A 26,775-nucleotide genomic window follows, 5' to 3' on the forward strand; every position below is an offset into this window, starting at 1 on the left:
CGAGTGCCCTGGGTGAGGCGAAGGCGACGGCGAGTGGCCGATTCACGACTATGGTCATCTGGTGTCATCGTTAGCCAGTTCGATTTCCGTTTCGTTTCCCACCCCAGAGGCGATGTAGTTTGATTTCGAAACGTCGGCAAATCTTCAACGTCGGGTGTTCCAAGTCGGTCGACGCGATTCGCCGGGTCTCGAAATTCAGGCTCGAAACACGTTCCCAAGTCGCTGCCGCCTCTCCAACAAATCGCCAGCCCCGTCCGTCGGCCGCTTTCGTTGAACGATGTCACGTCACGAAGGTAAGACGCAAGGGAATTTGTTTATATTTTTAGAACCTGGCCGAAGATTAAATTCGTCGGCCCTTCGTTCAAGAATAAAAAGCCCTTTTTTTCTTCCCCCCGCAACAAAAAAGCCCTTCGCCCAGACTGGCCTCCCGTCGCGTAAAATCTTTTCATCGCAATATATCAATTTATTCCTTTATTATTATTTTACAAAACAATCCTTTAAAAAAAATCCTCCTTTTTCTCTCTGTACTTCGGAATAAGCAGATTCGGCTCTATTTTGCTAAGTTGAAGGCTTCGTTTACAACTTTAAAAAAAATTCTGACGGCCGATTTATTTTCGAAATCGCATTACGACTTTTACCATAACACGCAGCTAGTTATATAATAAATTAAATTTTTAAAATAGACCAGTCCAATTTAACACCTTTTTTTTCGTGTGACACTTATAGAAACAACTTTTCCTCTCCCCCCCGACCATAATCAAATGTTAAATCTCATCTAAATTTATGCTAAATGGTTTTCGTATTTCGGGACAAAGAGTTTAAGGCTTGGGTCAACCCCAGGTTTTAAATTACTCCCAACTAAATATGGTTAAGAAAATGGATGAAACTTTGAACCACTTCTTTACAGACAATCAAGTCTTGGGCAATTTGCAACATTGTATAATTTCCATGTTTTTTTGTTTTGTTATTGTTAAAAGTTATTTTAAATGAAACATCTATTTACATTTCTCAACTTCTGTTATGACACTGTCATTCTAATTGTCCATGATTAAAGACAAGAAATTAGTCCGCAGTTTAATTTCACTGCCCCTACTGGGTCTGTCTACACTTGTGGTTATCCATGAAAGAAGCTGCTATTCTCTATTCATGGATACTTGAGAGTGAACAGACCAAGTACTGGTTCTTCGTAGGATCACTGCATTGCAGACCATCACATACCATCATCTTGAACAAATATTGCTCTCAGAATATTACCAAGATTAATGCAAGAAATGTGTGGTGCTTAGTGACATTAATGATTATTTGGAGACCATGAGATGCGGTCTGGTGTGACGTAGGTTTACTTAAACATTTTCTTTATCGTGCCAAAGTTTCGATCATTATTGAGATCCCTGGGGTTTATAAACATTGTTTAAATTATACAAATACATGTAAGATGTGAAAAATCAATTTATACAATGATAAAAATTTTAGACTTCAGAAAACAAACACTTTGAGTGAGTACAAATAGTTTGATTAAATCTAAAATTTCTGTCATTGTATAAATTCATTTTTTCACATCTTATATGTGTTTGTATGATTTAAACAATGTTTATAAATCCCTGGCCCTGAAGATGATCTCTATAAAGATGGAAACATTGGCACGATGAAGAAAATGATTTTCTAAATCTATGTCACACCAGACCGCATCTCACGATCTACAAATAATCATTAATGCAAGATTTTTTTTTTTCAAAATTCCTTCTTCCTCTTACTTTGTTTTTTCTTTTCTTTTATTATCCAGGGTTCATATTGTAAATGAACCCTATGGCATTTCAACATGAGTTCAACAATTCGCAGACCATCAACAATATGTGATGAACATATGAACAAATATAATATTTCTGTCAAAATAATAGGTGCTGGACTCATACAACAATGAGTTATAGTCGATAGTCACAGACTTCAAAGTCCACACATGACTAGCTTATTTTCTTTATTCGTGGATAATCATGATTGCAGATGGGCCCAATGTTGATTCAATGATTCGCAGACCATCACCAACTGTCATCTTGAACAATTATATTTTTTACTGATTATTACCAAGATTAATGCAAGATTTTTTTTCAAAATTCCTTCTTCCTCTTCCTTTGTTTATTTTCTTTTAATTTCCAGGGTCGGTGTTGCATATGAACCCTATGACAGTTCAACATGAGTCCGACAACTTGCAGACCAATACCGACTATCAACATGAACAATAGTTTTTCTCTCAGAATATTTAGAGCTAGAATCATACAACAATGAGTTATAGTCGATATGGTCACAGACTTCAAAGTCCATGCTAGACTAGCTTCTTTTCTTTAATCGTGGATAATCGTGATTGCAGATGAGCCAAGTGCTGATTCGATGATTTGCAGTCCATCACACACCGCCATTTTGCACATTTATATTTCACAGAGTAGTACCAAGGTTAATGCGAGATTTTTTTTTTGAACCGAATATTACTCGGTCTGCGTGTTGTTGAATCGAAACTGGGCCTACAATTGCAGGTATCAGCAAATAAAGAATAATTCGCTGGAGTATGAGTCTAGCTCATAATACACTGTCGGTGCACTCATGTTAAATTGTCGCTGGTTCAATTTACACTCCCAGGCTATCCATGTATAAAAGAAATAAGCTAGTTTGAAGTGCACTCTGAAGACTTTTTTCTGACTATATTGACTATAACTCATTGAAGTATGATTCTAGCTTCTAAAAATCCAAAATGCATAGGCAAAAGTAATAAATAAATCGCTTGGCTGATTTTGGCGAGGGTTTTTTTACAAGTTGAACATTTTAACTCCAAACTTTGACATTAAAAGAACAGAAAAAACAAAGGAATCTCGAAAACAAAAAATATCTTGCATTAACCATGGTAATGTTCTGTGAGAAATATAATATTTTTCATGTTGATGGTGGATGTTGGTCTAAGAGTCATTGAACTCATGTCGAACCATCATTTAGTTTGTCTACACTCGTGGGTATCCATGAAAAAAAGTATGCTTGACTGGTGTGGACTTTGAAATATGTTTGTGACTGACTATAGTAAAATTCCTTATTCCTCTACGTTTGTTTTTTTTCTTTTATTTTAACATCCATGGTTCGTGTTAAAATGTTGAACTTATTAAAAAAAAATAAATAAATAAACAAAACATACATTCACCAAGATCAACTGAGTGATTTGTTTATTACTTTTCCTATGTATTTCGGCCCTTTTCGGGGTTTTAAGAAGCTTGAAAGATACTCCAATGAGTTTTAGTTTATATAATCACAAACATATTGCAAAGTCCCTACCAGACTAGCATACTTTTTTTATTCATGGATACCCACTAGGGTAGATGAACTACATAAACTACATGAGTTCAACAACAGACCAACAATGATCAACATGAACAATAATATTTCTGCCAGAAGTTAGCGCTGTTAATTTTTTTGGTGCCTTTGTTCCATTCCTTTTTATTTTATTTTAATATCAAAGGTTGGTATTAAAATGTTAAAACTTATAACAAAAAACACTCACAAAATCAGCTTTGTGATTTATTTCTTACTTTTGCCCATGCATTTTGGCTCTTTTCTGGAATTTGAGTTGCTAGAATCGTACTTCAATGTGTTATGGTCAGTATGGTCACAGACAGACATCAAAGTCCACTCTAGACCAGCTTATTTCCTTTATACATGGATGTCCCGCGAGTGTATGTGAACCCAGTGATGATTCAACATGAGTTCACTGACTCAGTCCAATAACCATCAACATGAACAGGAAGTATTATATTTGTCAGAATTAATGCTAGATTTTTTTATGTCAAAATTCCTTTCTTTTTTTTCCTTTAATATCGAGGGTTGGTGTTAAAATGTTGAATTTAAAAAATAAAAGATTGCTATGATCAGCCTGTATTTTTTATTTTATTTATTTATTTATTTTTTAATTACCAATAGCTCTAGCTTCTGATATTCTGAGAGAAATATAATTGTTCAAATTGATGGTGGGTAATGATCTGAGTCAGTGAACTTACGATGAACTGTCACTAGGCCAGTCTATACTCTAAAGTATCCACAAGTAAAGAATAATAGCTGTTTAATTCATGGATTACCGTATGTGTAGACCGATCCAGTGGTGAGAAGTGAAATTAAAATGTGGATCTGACTGAAATGCTATTTTTAAAAAAAGTGCATTGAGTTACTAGTTTTCGTGGTCCGCTTCACCAATTTTTTCAATTAATTAAGGTTTTTAGTTGAGATAAAAAAATGGTGGGTTCGAATCCTGCTTGTGACTTTTTTATCTCAACTAAAAACCTTAATTAATAGAAATATATTAATTGTTCGAGCAGATCACGAAAACTAGGGAATTTAATAAGTTAAAATGAAGTATACCTTCACTAAAGCTCTCCGTGGCCATTTCATTTGTCGCCGAGAATCAAATAGATTACACGACATTTGAAAAATGGCAAAAAGGAGGAAAAGTTCAAAAGGTGGAGTTGAGATGGGAAGTTGGTGTCCGAGTGGATCCAAGTCACGATACCTCAAGTGGTTAGAGCAGCGGCATATTTAGCCGAAGGTCGTGAGTTCGAATACAGCTCGTGACTTTTTTATCTCAACTAAAAAACTTGCATTGAATGTCGACTAGTTTCTTGTCTTTAATCGTAATTGTGATTTACAAATTTACATTTTTGTGGATTGTAGTACATTTCTTTTGAAATGTTATGGACATCAAATCTCTTTGCCAAACCATGTGCATTTTGAGGCCAGTGTTTCCGAACCTTCAGGATTTTTTTTAGATTTAACAGTTAACAACGCCACCAACCTCAGGGATTCACCACAGAAACATGATTAAAAAAAATCCTCAAGGTTTGAACTGCACAAAAACCTCAATGATGTCCCGCACTTGTTACGGGTATTGTAACACTGGACATGGTATTTTCTTTTGCATAAGTTGCACTTTCCACTTAACCTCACATTAATGTTACTTTTCTTTTAAATTTTAACTAATTTAATATACTATTATTTGGCTATATGATAAGATACAGATGTACCACTGAAGATATGGTATGAGATAATGTACCATGACAATACTTGAGAATTGGATATTCACCACCACAAAATGCAATACTTTTTAATCATGAAAAATTAGAATAATATGGCAGTGACATAAACATAAGTTGAGAAATGTGTAATTGTTGTGTAGATGGTGGATGTTGGTCTGCAAGCTGTTGAACTCATGTTGCACTGGGATCATCTACACTCGTGGATAAATGTTATACGTAAATGCACGACGTTTGTAAATTAAGAAAATAAGCTAATTAGTCTGGAGTGGATTGGAAGTCTGTGACTATTTCGACTATAATTCTTTGGGGTATGATTAAAGCTTCTAAAAACCACGAAAAGTGCCAAAATACAAAGTCAAAAAGTAATAAATAATCACAAGGCTGATCTTGACTACTGTATGAGTTCAAAACTTTAACACAAACCCTTGATATTAAAAGTAAAGAAAGAACAAAGGAGTTGGAAGAAGGAATTGAAAAGAACAGAAATCAGATAGTTCCTCACTGAAGATGGCGCAAAGCCGTGCATTTCAGTAACATCAAAAACCCACGACTATAGACGGACCCTATAAGTGACCCAGTGCTGGTTCAATAAGAACAGATATATTAGTTATGTATCATCAAGAAAATGGGAAAAACGGCAGAAGCTAGCTTCTTGTCTTTAATCATACATAACTGTAATAGAGAAAAATAAGAAACAAATATTGAGAAATGGAATAGATTTGTCAACTCATCTGAAACTAGTTTACAAATGCTGACATACTGTTGAGGGGGGAAACAATATTGAATATATAAATAAAATAAAAATAAGAGCAATTGTTTTACATCAATACAGGGTGTATTTTCTAAACCTCTTTTCTTGAAAACTCTTTATGGAAAAAAGTTTAAATGGCAACCCCATAGTTTTCCCCAATGATCCAAACAAGTGGTATAAACATTTTTGTAAAATCGATTAGGTTTTGTGGTCCGATTGACCAATTATATTCTTTTCAATTAATTAATCTTTAAGTAAGGTTTTTATCTCGACCAATACCTTAAAGATTAATTTTTGTAAAAGTTAAAATTAAAATGGAAAATTGCAGGAATTTATAAATTTGGACTAACTAATGAATTTTATTTTTCTATTTATTTTACCAGGGGTGAGCTGTGACTCGTGCTTGAAAGGGAATTTTCGAGGGAAGAGATATAAGTGTCTAATCTGCTACGATTATGATTTATGCGCCACTTGTTACGAAGCAGGTTCAACGACAACGCGACATACTACCGACCATCCAATGCAATGCATTCTAACACGAACTGATTACGGTACGTCGTTAAATAGATCAAAATCAAGTTCAGGCATGAAATGATCCCATCAATAAATAATACTAACAAGTTTTCTTTTCAGATTTATACTTTGGTGGTGAAGCACTAACAATCGATCAGCCCCAGTCTTTTACCTGTCCATTTTGCGGAAAATTAGGTTTCACTGAAGCCTCTTTATTAGAACATGTCACAGCCGAACATGCTGATGTGTCATTTGAAGTAGTAAGTAATTTATTTATTTATTTAATGTTTTTAAAATTAAATTACATAACACTTTATTTTTATTTAGGTATGCCCTATTTGTGCAGCAGTACCAATAGGAGATCCGAATTTAGTGACGGATGACTTCGCAGGTCACTTAACTCTTGAACATCGTAACGCTTCAAGAGATCTTATAAGTTTTTTAATATCCTTTGATTGCAAATTGCACAAAATGTGTAATATTTTAATTATTTGATTTTATCAGCATGCAATGATTATTTAACTTGAATTATTTACTTTGTGGTGTACCATGTTCCAATTCAAGCTCATTTCAAATGAGCCGATTTTAGATTGGCCAAATATTTAATCTTATTATTATTATTTTATAAAGTGACTATTTTACCTTAATTATGATTAAGATGAACCCCAAAATCGCCATAATGTTTGTGTCCGTAGAACTATTCCAGCACCATCATCACGTTCGATTTCATCTCGTGCTAGACGTTCCAATATGCACTTTAGGTGCGTATTAGATCTATTTTAACAAGATTTTTTAGTGAAAATTAATTACTGTATATGGATGACGAACCTGAAGTTTGGGGCATCGGTGGCCGCAATGGTTTAGGTATTGACACGGCGCTCATCACTGTAAGGTAAAGGTCCTGGGTTCGAATCCAGCGGCGTTGCATTTGAACCTGACATACTTACAAATGGGCTTTTTTTTTCTTTTTTTTTTTTTTTTCTCTCTTTCAAAAACACCGGCACCCCTAGGGTTGATATAACCTCTGCTGTTGCGAACCCTTGTAAAAAAAAGTCTGTAGTTTGATCGTTTCAGATCTGAGCTGCCTATTCTTGCTGTTGTAGTCTATCAGACTGGCCTTGAGGTCAGTGAGTTTTATCATTCATGTACAAATAATACAAACCCACTATTGAAGGTATCCAAAAGTGACAGATCAAAACAGCAATGATAGAATAAAAATTATCAGAAACGACCAAACTAAAGTTTTTATAAGACGATTTTATTTTGCTCAAAGTGAATTTTGAAATTACCTGGCAATTTTCAACACTAGTCATTGTATTCAATTCACTAATTTCATGGTCCGCTTGACCAATTAATATATTACAATTAATTAAAGTTTTTGGTTGAGATAAAAAAGTCAATGGCACGAGCGGGATTCGAACCCACGATCTTCGGCTTGTTACGCCGCTGCTCTACCACTTGAGCTATCGTGACCTCAATCCACTCGGACACTAACTTCCCATCTCAACCCCACCTTTTGAATATTCCCTCCTTTTTGCCATTTTTCAAATGTCGTGTAATCGGATTGGATTCTCAACGACAAATGAAATGGCCACGGAGAGCTTTAGTGAAGTCTGCTTTATTTATTAGACAATTTGTTATGCATATTCAATTATTTTGTTTACTTATATAATAATTTGATTATTATTTTATAGTTCGTCAGGTGCTTTAGCTTCAATTAGCCCATCTTCAAGGGATAATGTTGACCCCATTGCGGAGCTATTGTCACAACTGTCAGGAGTACGAAGAAACCAAACGTCAACTCCGTCACAACTGCAACATTTACAAATGCAGCTTCAGCTAGAAAGGCAACAAGTTAGGGTATGTGTTTAAAAAAAGCAGTAAATAATTACAATAGATTATTAGAAACTGTTGGGCTATGTTTACTAAGATGCAAAATTAGATCATGAGGAAGATCTAAAAGTAATAGCAGGAATTGAAACCCACATACATTGACTGGAACAACAAGAAAAACTTAAATAAGACTTTAGATTTGGGGGGGGGGGCTTCAATGACTTCAACGGTTTAGGCATTGACACAGCGTTCATCGTAAGGTAAAGGCCCCGGATTCGATTTTTTATTTTTTAATACAATCGTAGTCAAATACCCTCATTAAAAAGTTGCACATTTTCGGCAATTGCCCCCTCAGTTTTTGGGTAATTTACATAATGTTTTGAAATATAGTTTTCTATCTTTATTGTGCATGAATTTTTAAGATCTATTTGTGTTTTAAGTAGAATAAGAAAATAATATGTAAGATTTTATTAAATGAAACCAGATATACACTCACAGGCAAAAAAAAAGACATTTATTTTACATAGTAACTAGGTATGAATATTAATAGTTGACTTAAAACATAAACACAACATTACTAATTATACCTTTATAGACTGTTACTAATCCTTATACAGTCTTTAGATTAAAAATAAAGAAAATAAATTCAATTTCATCCTTTCCAGGCCAACTTGTTGAGTGAGTTAATTTTCTTTTTGTTTTACTTGTTTTTTTTATTTTGATGAAACAATAAATTTTGATTAAAAAAAGAGAGTAGAGTTTAATTTCACCCAGGCAGATACTTTGGCCAATGACGGACTTAGCATAGCCCAAGTCCTGGTCAAAACAAAGTTGATATTTGGTTTTTTACAATTCAAAAAACTGAGGAAAAACATTTTATTTTATTTTCAAGATTTTTGCTTTTCATTTTTATTGAAAATCCTAAAAATGGTGATAACTTTGAAACGGCTCCACTGATCTGTAGGAATTTTTTTACAGAGGTTTAGAACACTATAAACTACACGCAATGGCACAGCTGTTGAATCCTTAAAAAATGGAAACTGGATAAATAAAATAAAACATCTGGGGAGGAGTTATGTTGATTTCATCCTTAATTTTTCACAATTATAATGGCATACAATCCAATCCTTGTTTTGATATAGGCTGAAAGTAGAAACAATTCTAATAACGTCTAATAATTTGAATAAAATCCAGAAGAGTAATGAATTTTTGAGTAGAACTACAGGGCACCGAAGAGAAAAATTGCTGGATGACTAAGCCCAAAAATATACTTTTATTGTTTGCTATTAAAATTTCTATTTACAGACTTTAAAGGGTGCTTAAAATGTACATATAGTTACAATTTGTTAATATTAATTAATAATAATTAAGTTGGCTGTGGACATTAAGATGGCTTTGCACCAGCTGGGCATTAGGTAGATTTAGTCATTGTTAGCCGTGTTCCGTACAGCAAGGTTGGTGAGATTATTCTCTTATAAATATTGTAATTTTGAGATGTATCATAATTTTGCTAATATGCTTGTGGGGTTGTATTCAGTAAATATAATTGTTTGATTGTATTAATTAACACTTGAAAAGTGTTTTTAATTCTTTTATTACGGATATATTATAAACCCCATTCAATATGTCTCGTTCTAATTTTAACATCAAGACCAAATCCTATTCGTAATAAATTGGGGGTCTGTCCGGAATTGAAATTTTGAAATATACATTGTTGTTGGATTAAAAATATTGGCAGATCTTGTTGGTCTGAATTAGAAAATGTTAGGTTTAATTTATGAATTCTAATCGGTACTTAGTTCGGTTCAACATCGGCAACACTAGTGATTTGTAAGTTTTGTTTTGTGAAATCAGGTGCTGTAAAGAGAAAAATGAACTCTGTTTGAAGCAATATTGGTACAATTAATCAGCTGTGGTAAACAAAACAAGGTAAAATAACTTTTGTTTTATTATTTAAAAAAAAATTTAATTACATTGTAATAACAATTATTGTACAACTTCATATTAATTCTTGCAAAAATGAAGTTTGATTTAGAATCATTTGTAAGAAACCCCTGTGTGGAAAGATTCAAATTGACAACTAAAATTGATTTCGCTTCCTAATCACTGTGATATAAGTAGAATAAATTATTCATTGAAGAAAAAAGAAATTAAAGATCTTTTTTTAAAATATTTTTTAGACGAAAATTTTGGCTAAAACAATTGGGCTGTATTCAGTAAATATAATTGTTTGTGTTAATTACACTTGATTGTTTTTATTTTTTTTTATTACGGATAAACTATAAACCCTGTTCAATACGTCTCAATCTTATTTTTATTAAGACTAAATCCTATCCGTAATAATATATTGAAATACATGCACAACAAAGGCAGGAAAAGCATATTTTGAAAAAAAAAGTAAAACAAAAAAGTCAGATAAAATTTAATTTGCCACAGTTAAAATTTATAAGCCAATAATAAGATAAAATATTTTATATAATATTAATATAAATTATTACCCCTTTAACATTTCACAAACATACACAGTTGACTAAATAAAATAACACACAAAACTCTCCACTGATGATAGCACAATGATGACTGATTAAAACTTTGAGGATATTCTGACCAAGACAAATGGAAACTGACAGCTTAATGAGCAAAATATTGACTAAATAAATTTTCAACATGGGTAAAAATTTATTTTAGCAATTATACAAGATAATACATTTTTAATTTGTCATTTGTAATCAAAATTAAAATATTTTAATTATATGTGAAAAAATAAATAATTAAATTGTATTCGAATTTTTTCAGTATTCATTACTACTTTGAATTATATTTTTTTAAGGCTGCACGTCAACAAATAGAAAGGATGCCAAGGCGGCCCACAGGGTCGCAACAAGTTTTGGTACCTGTCGGTAATTCTCCTGGGGTTGGTCTTAGTACATCTTCTATATTGTCTCAAGAAAACTCGTCGCAAAACCACCCTTCCCATTTATTACTTACAAGGTAATTTGTAAAGGTTATATTATTAGTTTGTCTGAATTTCTAAAATATTTACAGTAAAATCTTCGTTATCCAGAGTCTATGTATACAGGTATATATTTTACACAGCAATAAGTCACTTCTGATTCGAAGAACGCTGTCTTTTGTTTTATTCCTATGAAACTCCCATTCTGTCTACATTGGATACATTCATTGTGGTTGTCAGGAAGAAAGAAAAAAACCACTTTTAGAAGCTTGTACTTTGAGGTTTTGGGTGGGGTTCTTTGAGGAATCGAATCGGTGTCACAGGCCTTTATTATTTGCTTTGACATTGTTACTGTGAAGGCCATTTTTCCACTTTCGATTTGACCTTTTGGAATTTCTTTGATATAAAAAAAAGTTAACAATGCACTTTTCAATTAACGCATTAAAAAGAGAAATTCCATTGTCTGGGATTTTTAAATTTTCCATGGACCCCACTCCCCGTCTTACCTCAGATAACGGAGGTTTTACTGTATTTATGTTGAGTAGTTTTTCTCTGATGTCATACATAATATTATAAGGTCTCCACATTTAGATTAAAGGAGTTCATTTTACAGATATTTAGAAAACAACTTAACTGAAGAAGAATGCGAGGTTTTAGAGGAGGAACGGGCAGCAAGGAGCCTTTTTACTCAACATTTGATGTTATCAACATTAACCGAGACCCCCTTTGACATTGAAAAATGCAAGGCGACAAATTTACCTTCATTAGTAGAAGATTTAAGTGGAAAACTTGCAGAGACTAGTGTTAAGGAGGATACGATAGTTACATCTTTAGCAGTCCCATCATCCCGACCTACTCAGCGTGCTAATGTGCAAGTTGGATCAGTTCATTCTACACCTCAGATTCCGGCCTCTCCAAGACATAAAATTAAACAAACGGATGCAATACCCCCTGGACATTAGCACTGTTCAATTTCTAGTCTCGAGTAGATTCTACTCAATCTCTTACGGGAGGGAAAGAAGGAAGGATTCGCCTTAATGTGATAACTCTATTGCATACTATTTGAAAACATTGAAGAAAAAACATAAAAATACATTAAATTTATTTGTGAATATGTATGTGTGCATGTTATTTTCTGTGGTCTAGCGAATGTGTAGGTATGTATGTGTGTTAATATACCATTAGGATTTTATACACATAAACCTACATACACTGAAATTACATTGAAATATTTATATCAACACTTAGAAAGCAAAAGGGTTGAAGTGTATTTTGTGTTGTGAACAATTTTTTTTTTTTTTAAATACTCTACATCCCTTCAACCTTTAACTGTTACATCCATAGTTAAAATTATATAAATTTATTTATTTATTTATATTATTTTTAAACTTCAAGTTATGTACTTGTTTATAATTTGATAGGGCACAAAATTAAATTTGAGTGCACCAGAAGTCAAAATTTGAATAATTTCCTCTTTAACGGCCATCTTTCATTTTACATTCTCTGTATTAATTGCGTATGCTTGGGTTGCCATGCAGTTGTCTGTCCGTTCTTTTGTCTTTCTTTTCTAATTTCCATCTGGAAAAATTGAGAATATACAGTAAAACTTTATTATAATGCTCTTCAAGGGACTGACATGGATATTAGTGCTTAGGAGCAAAGTGCTACTTGCAGGACATGTGTGAAAGTCAATGAAAATACCATTATAAAAAGAAAGTTAAGCGAGATTTCCTCCTCTGGCCTGAAGGCTGATGAACCTGCAATTTGGTTGTTACCCCCGATCATTTCGGTCTGTCAGACGCGTTCAGAATTTTGTTCAGAAATACCAGATTTAGAAAAAAAAATTGAAGATGGCAAAATTTAAAATTATGTCTGACCCAACCCAGCGAGTATAGGCCAAAATGATCGACAATGACCAAATCTAGTGTCATATTTACAAGCTCAGATTTGCTATATAAATTTTGTGTTTATGGACACAATTGTTTAAAATATTTTTGAAAAATGTTGAAACATATTTCCCTAAAGCTAGGAAATTGAATATTTAAAATAGTGTCATATAGGTTTTATATCTTTTATTTGTTTTATTGTCAAGTTTGCATGTTGGACCTAGAGATTATCAGCAATTTCTTTTTCTTTTAATTTTCTGTTTCCCGATTAAATCAGACAGTTTTTCCATTCTAGCCCTTCCCCTTACTCATTTTACTCGTTTCACTTTTCCTATTAGTTATTCTAATAATATATTCCTTTCAGTAAATTATATATTCACAGTTCAGTGGTTGAAAAAAAGTTTTCATTGTAATTATATACTAGGCTTCTTTTACAAAACAGTAAAAACAAAGATTGTAGTGTAAATTGAACCTAGGAGCACAATAACCAATTATGTAAACATTAAAAGTAGCAGCATTAAGCGGAATTGTTAATAACATTTTTGTTCTCTCATTAAGAATAGTTCGGACACCCTTATTGTTAATAATTTATAGCCAAGATATCACTTGTTGCTATAAACTACAGATCAAAAAGTGTCGGAAAAAATTTTTTTTGACAGACTCTGACATGTGACTTTGCATTGAGAATATAATCCATATTGAATCACTTGAAAGTTACCTCATTAACTGTTTGATTATTGAACTTTTAAAATTCTATAACTTAGGTATCGTGCAATACAGAGAAAATATTTTGAAATTCGATTAGAATACAATAATGAGATTGTAATTCTGTAATTTTTAAGTAGACAGGTAAAACTTGATTAGTTGACATTTATTAAATTACGATATACTGAAATTAAAAATTAACCTGAAACGAAAATTTTGTTTTCAACTCAAATAATAATTCCCTTCATGAAGATAACTTATAACCTACTAAATGTATACCCGGTTGTATTATTAATTATACTGAGAAAAATTCCCGTTTTAACCATAGACTTTTAATTATTAAACTGAAAAGGTTCATGTTTTTGACTCCGGCGGACTGATTGCAGATAACCTGCGTATTGTGCAATTTAACATATGTTAAAGGTCAGAACTTATCTTGGTGTTGACTGTTATTAGCTGAAACATTGGCTGGAAGACGAAGTATAGTTAAAATAAGCTTGGAAATTGATCATACAGAAATCTCGAGAAATGAAATTTTTTATTATTAATTTTTGTCTTAATTTATTGTTAAAAAATTATAAACCCTGAGATGAATTTGTCTTCTTAACAATTGGCCTAACATGAGGGTAAGTGATTCAACCCTTCCCCCATTGGGTTTTTTCCTGAACCTAATTTTTATAATACTTGACATTTTATGTATTTTTAATGTTACATAACTTGTACATATACTTGTTTTAAATTCTATAAACTATACTTTAGAATAGAGCATTCAATGAATTTTTCGACTAAAACGTATTTTTTATGTTTCATTTTTCCCCCGAGCCTTTTTATACAGAGACCCTTTGCAGCATTTATTAACCTTTCCAGGACAGTCAGCACTCTTCGTTTCCAAATTGTGGTACCAAGAGGGTGATATTGCGCTCATCCCTACCAGTACACGTGGTATTGTTTTCTACTCTCTTTACTTTTAGATTCATAGAAGCAGTGTGCTGTTTTAAATTATTATTTTTAGCACTAGCGAGAGTGGGAAATTTAGAAAACACAACTTCGTTTTTCACAATTTTAAGCTACACTCTGCTTCTTTGAATTTAAGTCTTAAAGAGTTGAAGACGAGGGTGTGATATCACACTCGCAGAACATTACTAGAGGTAGGGATGAGTCTCAGTACTTCACTGAGCATGATAACATGCTCACCGTCGTGAAAGGGTTAATCTAGCTTTTTTATTTTTAAGGTTCCAGTACCAAATTAATTAAAACGTTAAATTAATATTATACGTTATTGACTTGTAGCATAGCATTTTATTTTGAAGCATAAAGTAGATAATACATTGCATTACAAACTGTTTGAATAAATATTTATTTTTAAACCATTTCATAATTTATGTTAATTTTAGTGAACAAAATTTTTTATCTATGGTGTCTCAGAGCTAAGAACTAATGTTTTAGTTTCCTGCGGGTAATGTCGATATAAATAAAGAGTGGCTGAACTATTGTGTAAATGGTTACATATAGGAATACAGTTAATGAGGAATATTTTTTAAATGTTCAATCGTGTGAAACTTGGAAAATAAACCTATTGATTTATGAAACTGGCTATTTAACAGTTATTACGGATGGATCAGTTTATAGATCGACGGCTTGATTTACTCCAAACCCCTTTCACACATTACCCTTGTAGAGTTGAGTGAAATGCCGAGTGGGTTCTCTTCACTTGGTCAATCCTCATAATATCTGTTCTACATCTGAGAAATAATTAGAATGTAATGTAATTTATGAATTTCCGTTCATTTGTTCTGAAATTCGTTAGTGTTAACTTTCCTATTATTTGGCATTTGTCTAGACTTGGATTTCATATATTCGTGGAAATAAAATCTGAGGTAAAATATTATAGTTATGATTTTATGGGTTGATTTTTTTGCACAGGTTGTCTAATTTATTTTTAAAAAAATATAAGTTAAATTTCTTATATAATGTTTTCCAGCTTAGATGTAATCAAAACCAAATATTATTTTAAATTTGATAAATTACTATTACAAATCAGTTAGCAAGTGGCACATCTGCTAACAGTTATAAATCGGACTTCTTTCCCTTGAATGTTAAGAGTGAGAAGGTTTGAACTGTGATATTCTCTAAATGTTTAAGAATTGATTTAACCGAAGACGCTATAATAATGATATTTAAGTGAACTATTTAAAATCATGTTTTAAAGCCTACAAAACAAACTAAATGTATTTATTTAGATGAATGGTATTGTTTTATTAAGTTAATAAGGAAGGGTCTAAAATTGTTTCAATTTTATTATAACAAGATATTTTTATGATTAAAATTTAACAGAAGCACAGTTGCTGTATTTATTTTGTACTTGCTTTTCCTCCGTTCGAATGCAGTGAAGTATACAGAATGTATAAAAGCTTCATTGCTTTTTACTGTAAATTGACTTGAGAGCTTAGCATGAATGTGCTTCATAAAAGTTATATATTTAAATAAATAGTTACATCTTTTTGATAGATGGTGCTAATAAGTGAGCAAAAAGAAGAGGGAAACATGCAATCATTGATTTGAACAATATTTTCACAATGTATTTTATTTTGAAATATGTATTGTAGTGTGAAACCCAATACAAATTATTTGAAAATATGTAGCGAATGAGGATATGCTGTTGGAGTAAATACTATTAAATGTATTGCAGTTATATATTTTATTGTTTTTGTTTTTTTAATTATATATTGCAATGCATCGATTGGTTAATTTATTTAAAATATATGTACATTTTTGAATTAAGGAAAATCATTTGTTTCCTAATATCCTACCCTATTAACCTGTTCTGATTATATTCACCAGTTTCTGTGGTCTGCTTGACCAATATGTATCTTTCAATTAATTAAGGTTTTTAGTTGAGATAAAAAGTCAGTGTCACAAGCGGGATTTGACCCACGATCTTTGGGATACGCCGCTGCTCTACCACTTGAGCTATCGTGACCTTATCCACTCGGACACAAACTTCCCATCTCAACCCCACCTTTTGAATTTTTCCTCCTTTTTGCCATATTTCAATTTTCCATTTTCTGAGTGGATCGAGGTCACGATAGCTCAAGTGGTAGAGCAGCAGCGTATCTACCCGAAGATCGTGGGTTCGAATCCCGCTCGTGACAATGACTTTTATCTCAACTAAAAACCTTAATTAATTGAAAGATATTAATTGGTCAAGCGGACCACGAAAACGAGTGAATTTAATAAGTTAAAATGAAGTATACTTCACTAAAGCTCTCCGTGGCCATTTCATTTGTCGCCGAGAATCCAATCTGATTACACGACATTTGAAAAATAGCAAAAAGGAGGAAAAATTAAAAAGGTGGGGTTGAGATGGGGGGAAGTTTGTGGCTGAGTGGATCAAGGTCACGATAGCTCAAGTGGTAGAGCAGCTTTTTTTGTTCTAAAAAAAAATGTCTGACAGAAGATAAGGAGACCAGACAGAAGAGGATTCAAGATGAGAACAGAGTACAGTCAAAGGAGCAATAAATTTGTTTAAAGGCATTAATATTACTGAAATTATGAGTATTGTAAGATATGAAGCCTAACAACTTAAACGATTAATTTACTATCGATGAAATATCTAGTGAATAGGACATATTGTACTGAAACGTGACTCCTATGTCTTTAATATAATTGACATATTAAACAATGTCATTATTAATATTGTAGAGAAGAGCAGAATTTTTTAGAGCCCCAATGGAAATACATTAGATAGTTTTCAAAACATTTATAGTCAAACAATTTTTATAGAACCAGCGAATTATTCCAGAAAGACAATTATGTCCTGAGAACTCAAATTTTTGGCTCCCCTATATTAATTTTTGTCCTTAAGTTAAAGCTCTCGGCATTATTTTTAACTCTAAGCTTACAAGGCATGACCATGTGAGCTCTATTATTTAAAAGTCTACTCAAGCCTCCATTCTCTGATGCCTTAGCTTTTTCACTCTACAGAAAACAAGTTTTCCTTATTAAATCTCTAATAATTTATTCTCTTACTATAGTGCTATTTTTTCACTTTTCTTATAATCTCAATCTGCTCATCACTTTCAAATTGCTTATCCACAAATTCTTGTATTAGATACTGTTATGATCTTAAACCATGAGATCATATTTCTTCCTATACGTCTTAAGTCTTCAGCAACCTTAATATTCTAAACACTTCTTAAATTTACTAGTTTTCGTGGTCTGCTTGACCAATTAATATCTTTCAATTGATTAAGGTTTTTAGTTGAGATAAAAAAGTCAGTGTCACGAGCGGGATTTGAACCCACGACCTTCAGCTAGATACACCGCTACTTTACCACTTGAGCTATTGTGACCTTGATCCACTTGGACACTAACTCCCATTTCAAGGATCAGGAGGAAGCTCATGGCAAAAAGGAGGGAAAATTCAAAAGGTGGGGTTGAGATGGGAAGTTAGTGTCCGAGCGGATCAAGGTCACAAGCTCAAGTGGTAGAGTAGCGGCGTATCTAGCCGAAGATCGTGGGTTCGAATCCCACTCGTGACACTGACTTTTTATCTCAACTAAAAACCTTAATTAATTGAAAGAATTCTGAACATTTATAAACTTAGAGTTTTAATATACATATTTAAAAATAAATTAAGTAAATTGCTTTAGTCAACTTTTCTCCACATCCCTTATCCAAATGCACCAATCATATCCCAAGTCATCAAGATTCCTTTACAACTTTAGTCTTATCCTTCTGAATTGCAGGGCCAAAACTATGGAACCTGCTTCCCTTGGAAATATGTTCTGCTTCCTCACTGGCTTGTTTTGGGTCCATGGCATCTGATTTTTTAAAACAACACGAATCATCTCTTTTACTTCCCTCTCCCTTTTCTTTTTCCCATTTCCTTTTACCTTTTTTCTCTTTCTGATTTTCTTTTGTAATGTGGTTTTATCATTTGATTATACACAATTAATATTTTAAAGAATATAGTATTGTCATTATTGTTTTGTATATTTTACTATATGTTTTATTATTATTACTATTCAGACTTTCACCCCGAAGGGTTGTCACTCCCCGATGTACTGACCTTAGGATCTATACATGAGGGACCTTCACCTACTAGGGCTAGTATCTCCCTTAAGCCAAACGTAGCAAGATCGTCGCTCCTCTACCAACAGGATTAGGCTGCTAGTTATTTCAGCCCCAAACTCATGCAAACTACAATATAGTTGGATAAATCAGTCGCACAAATTCACATTCATGCATTGCAACCATTCTGATTAGTCAGTGGAGTACTGGATATTTCTCCATCGACCTACACACTGTATTTGTAATCTAACCTAAATACGGGTCGTTAGGGTACTTTTATGAATACACACATTCAAACAAAACACATAGAACATAAGATACAGTAAAAAAATACACTTCCTCTAAAAAACTGAACAGGGGACCTAGAAACTGACTGCTGTGCTCGAGAACCACTACAGCCTACACACTCTCTGTGAGGAGCCAAGGCATGGCATGCCTCTATTATGGGCACATCGAGCAATCTTTCTCTGTATATGGGGCATGTGTAAGCAAGCTTTGGCGCCGTTTATGGCCAATCCTATAATTATTGTTTTACTATATTTATAAAATAAAATTATTTTTAATTCATGTACAGGTAATAGATACTTTAGGTATTCCTATTTGTACCTTTAAAATAAACAAGTAAAATAAATAATTGTTAAAGTTTTGATTGTAATCTCATCTCTGGTTTGTCGACGGTAGTTTATACTGAATAAATGATGAAACCGTTTCTCCAATTCCCTATGAGCCATATAATCGACCCAATGATGAAGAGTCAATTGAGTTGGGTAGATGACGCATGGTTCGAGGCGACCTGCGCCGGTTTTTCCTCTGTGCCTGCAGTCAGTCCAATCTCACCATAGTGATTAGTGAGTAGTGACTGCTTACACCATAGTGACTGCTGCCTGACTAGTGACTGGTTGAAGTTTCTAGTGATTCCGGCTCCTCTCAGTCGGTGGGATGTCGACTTTTCTCACTTCTGCCACTCCTTTTATCTTCCGTGCCTTCGTTAAGACGTTTTCTCTTTAATTTCATCCTTTCTTTAAGCAATAATCGTTCTCGTATATTCCTTTAGCTTGTAAGTGTTGTTTCTTTGCGTCGGTCTTTCTAATTTATTATTAACAAAAAATAATAATAACAAAAAATGTTACACAATTGTTTATCGTTATGCTTGCACTAATTTGTTGCTTGTTTTGTTATTGAGAGATTCTCACACTATTAATTCGCTTTCGCCGACTAATGTTTCATAAAGATAATCAAAAATGTGTGAAAAAAGGTAGAAAATCCGAGGAAAAGGGTAACGCCAATAACGAAAAAGAATCGGTCCATGAAAAGAACTTGCACATAGCTTCTTTGCCTTTGGTTTTCGTTTTTAATATTTTGCGCTCACTTATTTACTTGTTTTTTGTTATACTACGTTATATATGGAAGTCGAGTTCCAAGTTGATGATATTCAAATCGAAGGGTCAGAACGTCGAGACTAATCAGACAGCGCGGAAAGATTTACAGAACAACGATTTACTATGCGAAGAACTAATCTGCCGGATGACGAGTCACAAAATGAAACGCACCGTTTCTTCTCTGTCTGGAGATCCACTCCTCTCCAAGCAGAAAGAACACCACAGGCGAGCGTTTGAATTTATATCGAAAGCTCTTAAGATCGACGAAGAAAATGAAGGTTAATATTTTATATATATATTGTTTTTCTAATAACTGTATTGAAATGTAAGATTTCTTCTTGGTGATGATGCTGTAATGTATTTGTATTTGTTCATTAGATGTATTCGTTTCTATCAGAAACAATTGGCTGCTTATTTGTTGTTTGTTCATTAAATCTCTTCCGACTCTTTGTAACTTCAAGAACCAGCTCATGTCAGAGCTTCCTGTTGACCGTCACCAACCCCAGTTCCACCATGGTTGAATCCGTCACCTCCAAAATATCATCCATCCATTTTTCCCTTCATGACGTGACCCATCTCCCTTTTGCCTTTCCGTAGCATCATTTTCTTCCTCAGGGTATCCTCTCTTCTCATTGTGTAACCAAAGTTCTTCAGTTTTGACTTTAATATTATTCCCTCTAGCGAGCAGTCGAGGCACTCAGAATTTTCTTCAAACACTACAGTTCAAAAGCATCTTTCCTTTGCTCATCCTTCATTATGGTCCAGCTATTGCAGTCGTAGGTTTCTTTTGAGAAAACTATTGCTTTAACTATGCGAATCTTTGTTGGTTTCTTACCATCCACAGACACAGACCATACGCAGATCAAAACGATCAGAAACTGTGTACTTAAATTAATATTAATAATTAAAACTGTGTCTGTGAATTGATTTAAGTGATGTTAGGCCGTCAAGAGTTGCTTTCAAAATGCTATTTGGAAACGCTGAATTTTATTCATACCTATAGCGAATTTTTTTTTGTTTTATTCTGTTGTCAGGCCATAAACAGATAGCGATAGCATATTACAAACAAGGGATCACAGAATTAGAAAGAGGTATTGCGATTGAGTGTAGTCATGGAAAAGGAGATGTATGGGACAGGGCGCAGAGGCTTCAGGAAAAAATGAAAACGAATCTTGCCATGGCCAACGACAGGCTGAATCTATTAAGTAATATCATAGAATAAATTCATTTGATTAAATCAACCTGATCGTATATGATGAAATATATGTAATTGGTTTTGTGTGTAGCATCAGAGAAAAAGATGCTGCTTGGCGGACCTGGAAGGGGAAACGTTCTTGTGAAAAGTAAAACACTTCCTAGGTCTATGGGATCGCGATCACATAATTCATCTCAAGCAATTGCCAAAATTACGCATACTCCTCCAGCGATTAAAAGACAATTTTCTGTAAGTTTTATTCCGTTAGTTTATAATTATTATGGCTAATAAAAGATAGTCGTCAGTCAATTTGTTGAATTTTTTTTTACACATTTTAACCGATACTTAAATTTGTACCCTTTTTACCAAAATTTTAATCTTCTGTGTAAGCAGTACAACAATATATCTCTCAAGACTGTAACTGAAAAGTATTCTATCAATAATTATTTTTAAGGGCCCTTGTACGTCACCCGTGCATAAAACTACAAAAGCCAAAGTAGCCACCAGATCAGCATATTTAAAAGGTGTGGATCCAAAGCTAGCACAAATAGTAATGGATGAAATATTGGAAGGAGGCACACCTGTTTCTTGGGATGATGTTGCTGGTCAAGAAGTAAGTTTTACCATGCCAGACACATAATAACCTTATATTTCATCTAATTTTATATATTCTATTTACTATTATTAATTTTTATTATTATGATTTTTTTTTGTAGATAGCCAAACAGGCTTTAAATGAGATGGTTATTTTACCTTCTTTACGACCAGAACTTTTTACCGGCCTTCGGACACCGGCAAGAGGTCTTCTCCTCTTCGGACCACCAGGGAATGGGAAAACACTACTTGCTAGAGCAGTTGCAACTGCTTCAAATTCAACATTCTTTAGCATCAGCGCTGCAAGCTTGACCTCAAAATATGTTGGAGAAGGAGAAAAATTGGTCCGGGCACTTTTTTCAGTCGCTCGACAACTTGAGGTAAATAAAATGTTCTTTTTTAACCTGAATATATTTTTAGGCTTCATAGATTTTTTTTGCATTACTGGGGAGTTGCATGAGTTGGATTAGTTAGGTTAAGTACTGCGCAGACTGAAAGTGTTTTCCATTGTGGCAGGAAGCGATGGTTGCCTTGCATTTTAGTTGTACTGATCCATTGCTATTGATTTTGCTGCAGTGACAAGCAATCTGTCATACAAAATTAAAGACCTACCATCTTTGTTCTTTGAGGCACAGATTGGGTTTGTTCTAGGTTAAAATGAGTGATCAAACAGAAATATTTTAGTAATTAAGTAGTATTTAAATAATAATATTTCCCAATTTTTCTCTCTTATTAATTTTATGCACCCAAAGTAGTCTTTTCGTTTTCTTTGAATTGCACAATGTTAATACCAGGAATGGTTCTTTCTCTGAACTTATACTCAGAAAAGGGAAAGCCGAAAACCAGCGTTTTTAACTCACTATATGCTTTAAAGGTTAGACTAAGTGACAAGTTAGGGTTTCAGATGAGTTGGGTAAGGGTTAGTGGCAGGTTAGGGTTAGTATCAGGCATGGCTAGTGATAGATTGGGTTAGTAGGGTAGGTTGTGGGTTAGGGTTAATGATGAGTTAGGGTTAGGGTAAAAGTTAGTAATAGATTAGGATTAGTGATGGGTTAGGATTAGGTTTATAGAAACCATTTAGGTGTGGTGAGTATCTCATATTTTGGAAAGGATGGTTCTACTCACAAGTACTGTTTTGTGAGTATTACATCCTTTCCAGAAAGTAAACAAGTTGCGATTTAGTGACAGGTTAGGTGTGTTGAAATATTAGATAAACTAAATGTGTACAATTATGTTAAATTTGGGAAATATTCCTTCCATAATGTAAAACTAATGATTTGATTCACAAATTAACATAATATATTTACGGAGTATTAACTTCAAGGGGACCATGGCTGAGTGGTTAGGGCGTCCAACTTGTACTTACCACAGTAGCAGTTCTCTGGGCTCCAATTGAGGCAGAACCCATGGCTTTTTAATTGTTTATGATATGAAAAAATTATTATAAAGTGGTTTGACAGCCAAGAGGTCGTGAAGACTTTAAACCATCGATGACAGAAATTATTTTATTACAATTAATTAAGGTTTTTAGTTGAGATGAAAAAAGTCAATGGCACGAGCGGGATTCGAACCCACGACCTTCGGCTTGATACGCCGCTACTTGAGGGGTTAAGATGGGAAGTTGGTGCCCGAGTGGATCGATGTCACGATAGCTCAAGTGGTAGAGTAGCGGCGTATCAAGCCGAAGGTCGTGGGTTCGAATCCCTCTCGTGCCATTGACTTTTTTCATCTCAACTAAAAACCTTAATTAATTGTAATGTATTAATTGGTCAAGCGGACCACGAAATTAGTGAATTATTTTATTACCTTTGATTTTTAGTAGTCTTCATCTTTCACCAAGTCTACAAGGTAATTTGGTTTTTAGCCTTCAATTGTGTTTGTCGACGAGGTGGATTCAGTTTTGAGCGAAAGGAAAGAAGGCGAGCACGAAGCAAGCAGGCGTTTGAAAACAGAATTTTTAGTCGAACTTGACGGACTTCCTGCTAGTAGTGATCATCGAGTACTTGTAATGGCTGCAACAAACCGTCCTCAAGAACTTGATGAAGCACTATTAAGGTATTATAAATATAATAATTTAGATACATAATAGGAAAAACTAAAAAAAAAAATAATAATAATAAAATGACAGTATTGTTTTATTATAATTACTGTCTTAAAATTACCATTTTATTAGATAATTAATTTAGTTTGGACAAAATTTTAAAATTCTATTTTTTTTAATTTGCCCATGAATATTTCAGGAGATTTCCAAAGAGGGTTTACGTTTGCTTGCCGGATCCAAAAACCAGAGCCGTTCTTTTAACTAGGTTATTATCTCGACAAGGAAATCCTTTGACCAAATCTGAAATCGATACCATTGCTCATCTCACTGAAGGTTATTCTGGGAGCGATATAACAGCTCTTGCTAAGGATGCAGCACTTGCACCTATAAGAGGTTCGTTACAATAAATAAATATTAATTTATCTTTTTTTGCGGCATGCCAGACAACATAACAGGAACTGCGAAAATCGTGCTTAATGTCAAACTAACTTTCTTATAAAAACTTTTTTAAAGTCTCAAATAAAATTCCATGGGTGCTGGGATTCAAAGCTAGAAATTTGAAATTCCACGTGACCTATGCATGGCCTTATGTTGTTACAATACTTCATAACTATAAACGTCGTTTTTACATAGATCTGTGTGTGTTTTTTTTAAACAAATGTATTTATTAGTGTGAATGGATGTGCCAGACTCAGTTCCCAAGAAATATCGAGTACTGTGGCACAAATACATGAGATAAATGTCTGTATATATATTGGTTTGACTGTAAAGGGTGAATGAAAAACAGTTCTTATTTGTATTAATGTACTGAGTGAATGTATTTATTAGTTTGAAAGTGGAGACCCCAAGGAATATCAAGTACTCTGGGGCAGTGCGAATGTAATTTATTAGCATGAATAAGAAATATCAAGTATTTCAATTCCAATTAATAGCATTATTTTTTTATTTTAGAATTAAACACCGAACAAGTAAGGACACTTGATCCTGTGAAAGTTAGACCAATTTCATTTCAGGATTTTATCCAGTCGTTAAATAGAATCCGCAGAAGTGTTTCACCGTCAAATCTGGCTCTTTATGATAAATGGAATCAACAATATGGGGACGTCAGCTTATGAGTAAGGGATAAAGCAATTAGATTTACATGCGATTAGTCATAGTATGTAGTATTTATGTATGAAATAATATGTGAATTTTACATTTTAGGTTAAAGGAAATTGAGATTGATTGATGCCTAATTCCAGTTACCTAATTTATGCAGCACTGAACTCAAACAAGGCTTTTGATTAAAAAAAAATGTGATCAGTGGAAAGAAACAAATCACAAAATTATTGAATTTATTTGCACATTGAAAATATTTGTATCCTCTTTTTGTAACAATATTGCTTTTAAATTGGAAAATTTCTTTATACTCGATAGAGCTGTACTGCATCAGTTCAGCGATGTGGCAATCCATAAAACAGCCCTCTTGGAGGGTGATCGGCCTCTGCATATATTTTTGTATTGGTGGGAAAGACTGAAAATGGAGTGGCCTTTCTCTACCTCCAACTACCTACATATACTTGCATTATTGTTTGACATTTAAATTCCTTTTTACATTTTGAATTAGCTCCTAGTGTTGTATTTTTTTTTTGTTTTGTTAAATTACATTTGTTTAAATGTATAAACTTAAAATTGATATTTTTTCCCTAATAATTTGTGCTTTTGAAACTAGTCTTTTCTTTTCATTATAGTTTTGTAATGGCATTTTTTATTACTTTATAAAATAAATTATATATTTGTTTTCAAGTTTATATTTTCCATCTTATCCTGATTTTTTACTTCCTATAACGTTTTAAAATTACAATTTTTACAGCGCCCAGTAACTAATTTTGAAGATGCTTTCAGATAGAGACGAAGATAGACAAAGCCAGACGCTTTGTCGTCACATATTGAACATTGAATCATGGATTTGTAATGCAACCCTAATCGAAAGCCTTACCTTCACATGCAAGATCTTTTTTGGATTTATAAAATGCCGATTGAAGACCTAAATGGTTCAGTAGGTTTTGTACTGTACAAGGCCAGGAAATTTGAAATATGGATGTGGCCTATTATCCTATATAATCAGGACTTACGAGCAGGCTGAGACAGAAATTTTCCCAATTCAAATAGGGAATGTGTAGGATGTGCATTCATGGAAATACAGAAAAGATGGCCGTTGCTCAACCAATTCTAGAGAGTGGGGTGTTGTGAAGTAAATTTGATTGAAAAAAAAAATTAATTTGCAAAGTAGCAAATTCGATGTAAAAAATTAATTTAATTTGCAAAGCAGTGAATTTGATTTGCAAAATAATGAATTTGAATGAAAAAAAGAATTAATTGGAAAAACAGTAAACTTGATTGAAAAAATATAAACAAATTTAATTTGCAAAATAATGAATTTGATTGAAAAAATATAATTTGATTTGCGACATAGCTAATTTGAATGGAAAAAAGTTTAATTTGCAAAATACGTAATAATACAATTATTTGATTGGGATAAAAAAATTAATTTAATTTGCAAAAGTGAATTTGATTTGCCAAAAAGTTAATTCGATTAAAAAAAAAAGTTAATTTCATTTGCCTAGTTCCTATAATAATATGTAATTATAATTAAATTCCTATATATTATATAATTTTCTAACCAAACCAATTTTCTAACCAAACCTGTCCCTATATCTAACCTAATCCATTCCTAAACTAAACCTAACCTGTCCCTAAACTTAACCTAACCTGTTCCTAAACTAAGTTAATTCAATTAAAAAAAAACAAAA

The 26,775-nt window shown here is 33.1% G+C and overlaps 2 protein-coding genes and 1 non-coding gene across 4 annotated transcripts; 2 read left to right on the forward strand and 1 right to left on the reverse strand.

Annotated features, from left to right (window-relative positions):
• Window positions 1-16,437, forward strand: LOC106672220 (E3 ubiquitin-protein ligase KCMF1-like). The gene is made up of 8 exons (XM_014403469.2): window positions 1-293; window positions 6,195-6,362; window positions 6,445-6,584; window positions 6,652-6,768; window positions 6,982-7,085; window positions 8,019-8,184; window positions 10,988-11,148; window positions 11,724-16,437. The coding sequence occupies exons 1-8, from the start codon at window positions 278-280 to the stop codon at window positions 12,070-12,072; spliced, it is 1,221 nt and encodes a 406-aa protein (XP_014258955.1). The 5' UTR covers window positions 1-277; the 3' UTR covers window positions 12,073-16,437.
• On the reverse strand, window positions 7,725-7,797 carry Trnav-aac. The gene has a single exon. It is a non-coding gene; the product is annotated as a tRNA-Val (tRNA).
• A 3,160-nt stretch (window positions 16,438-19,597) lies between the features above and the next one.
• Window positions 19,598-25,268, forward strand: LOC106672753 (spastin). Of its 2 annotated transcripts, XM_014404425.2 has the most exons (10): window positions 19,598-19,831; window positions 20,218-20,431; window positions 21,188-21,358; window positions 21,440-21,597; window positions 21,803-21,961; window positions 22,065-22,322; window positions 23,807-23,997; window positions 24,183-24,376; window positions 24,935-25,098; window positions 25,187-25,268. In XM_014404425.2, exons 2-9 carry the CDS (start codon window positions 20,299-20,301, stop codon window positions 25,096-25,098), a joined length of 1,428 nt encoding a protein of 475 aa, XP_014259911.1. In that variant the 5' UTR covers window positions 19,598-19,831; window positions 20,218-20,298; the 3' UTR covers window positions 25,187-25,268. The 2 variants fall into 2 exon arrangements, with proteins under 2 accessions (XP_014259911.1, XP_014259902.1); XM_014404416.2 differs by having other exon boundaries at window positions 19,606-20,431.
• Window positions 25,269-26,775: the final 1,507 nt, after the last annotated feature.

This window comes from Cimex lectularius, unplaced genomic scaffold (genome assembly GCF_000648675.2).
Source record: "Cimex lectularius strain Harlan isolate CLEC.00 unplaced genomic scaffold, Clec_2.1 scaffold159, whole genome shotgun sequence".
Classification (NCBI taxonomy): domain Eukaryota; kingdom Metazoa; phylum Arthropoda; class Insecta; order Hemiptera; family Cimicidae; genus Cimex; species Cimex lectularius.

Excerpts from the sequence above, each read along its gene's own strand:
- LOC106672220 (XM_014403469.2), top strand. Across the intron at positions 6,769-6,981 it reads GAGATCTTATAAGTTTTTTA|GATGAACCCCAAAATCGCCA; the intron begins ATATCCTTTGAT and ends AATTATGATTAA. Across the intron at positions 11,149-11,723 it reads TCCCATTTATTACTTACAAG|ATATTTAGAAAACAACTTAA; the intron begins GTAATTTGTAAA and ends TTCATTTTACAG.
- LOC106672753 (XM_014404416.2), top strand. The coding sequence starts at position 19,993 with ATGTTTCATAAAGATAATCAAAAATGTGTGAAAAAAGGTAGAAAATCC. Across the intron at positions 21,359-21,439 it reads CGACAGGCTGAATCTATTAA|CATCAGAGAAAAAGATGCTG; the intron begins GTAATATCATAG and ends TTTTGTGTGTAG. Across the intron at positions 22,323-23,806 it reads CAGTCGCTCGACAACTTGAG|CCTTCAATTGTGTTTGTCGA; the intron begins GTAAATAAAATG and ends TTTGGTTTTTAG.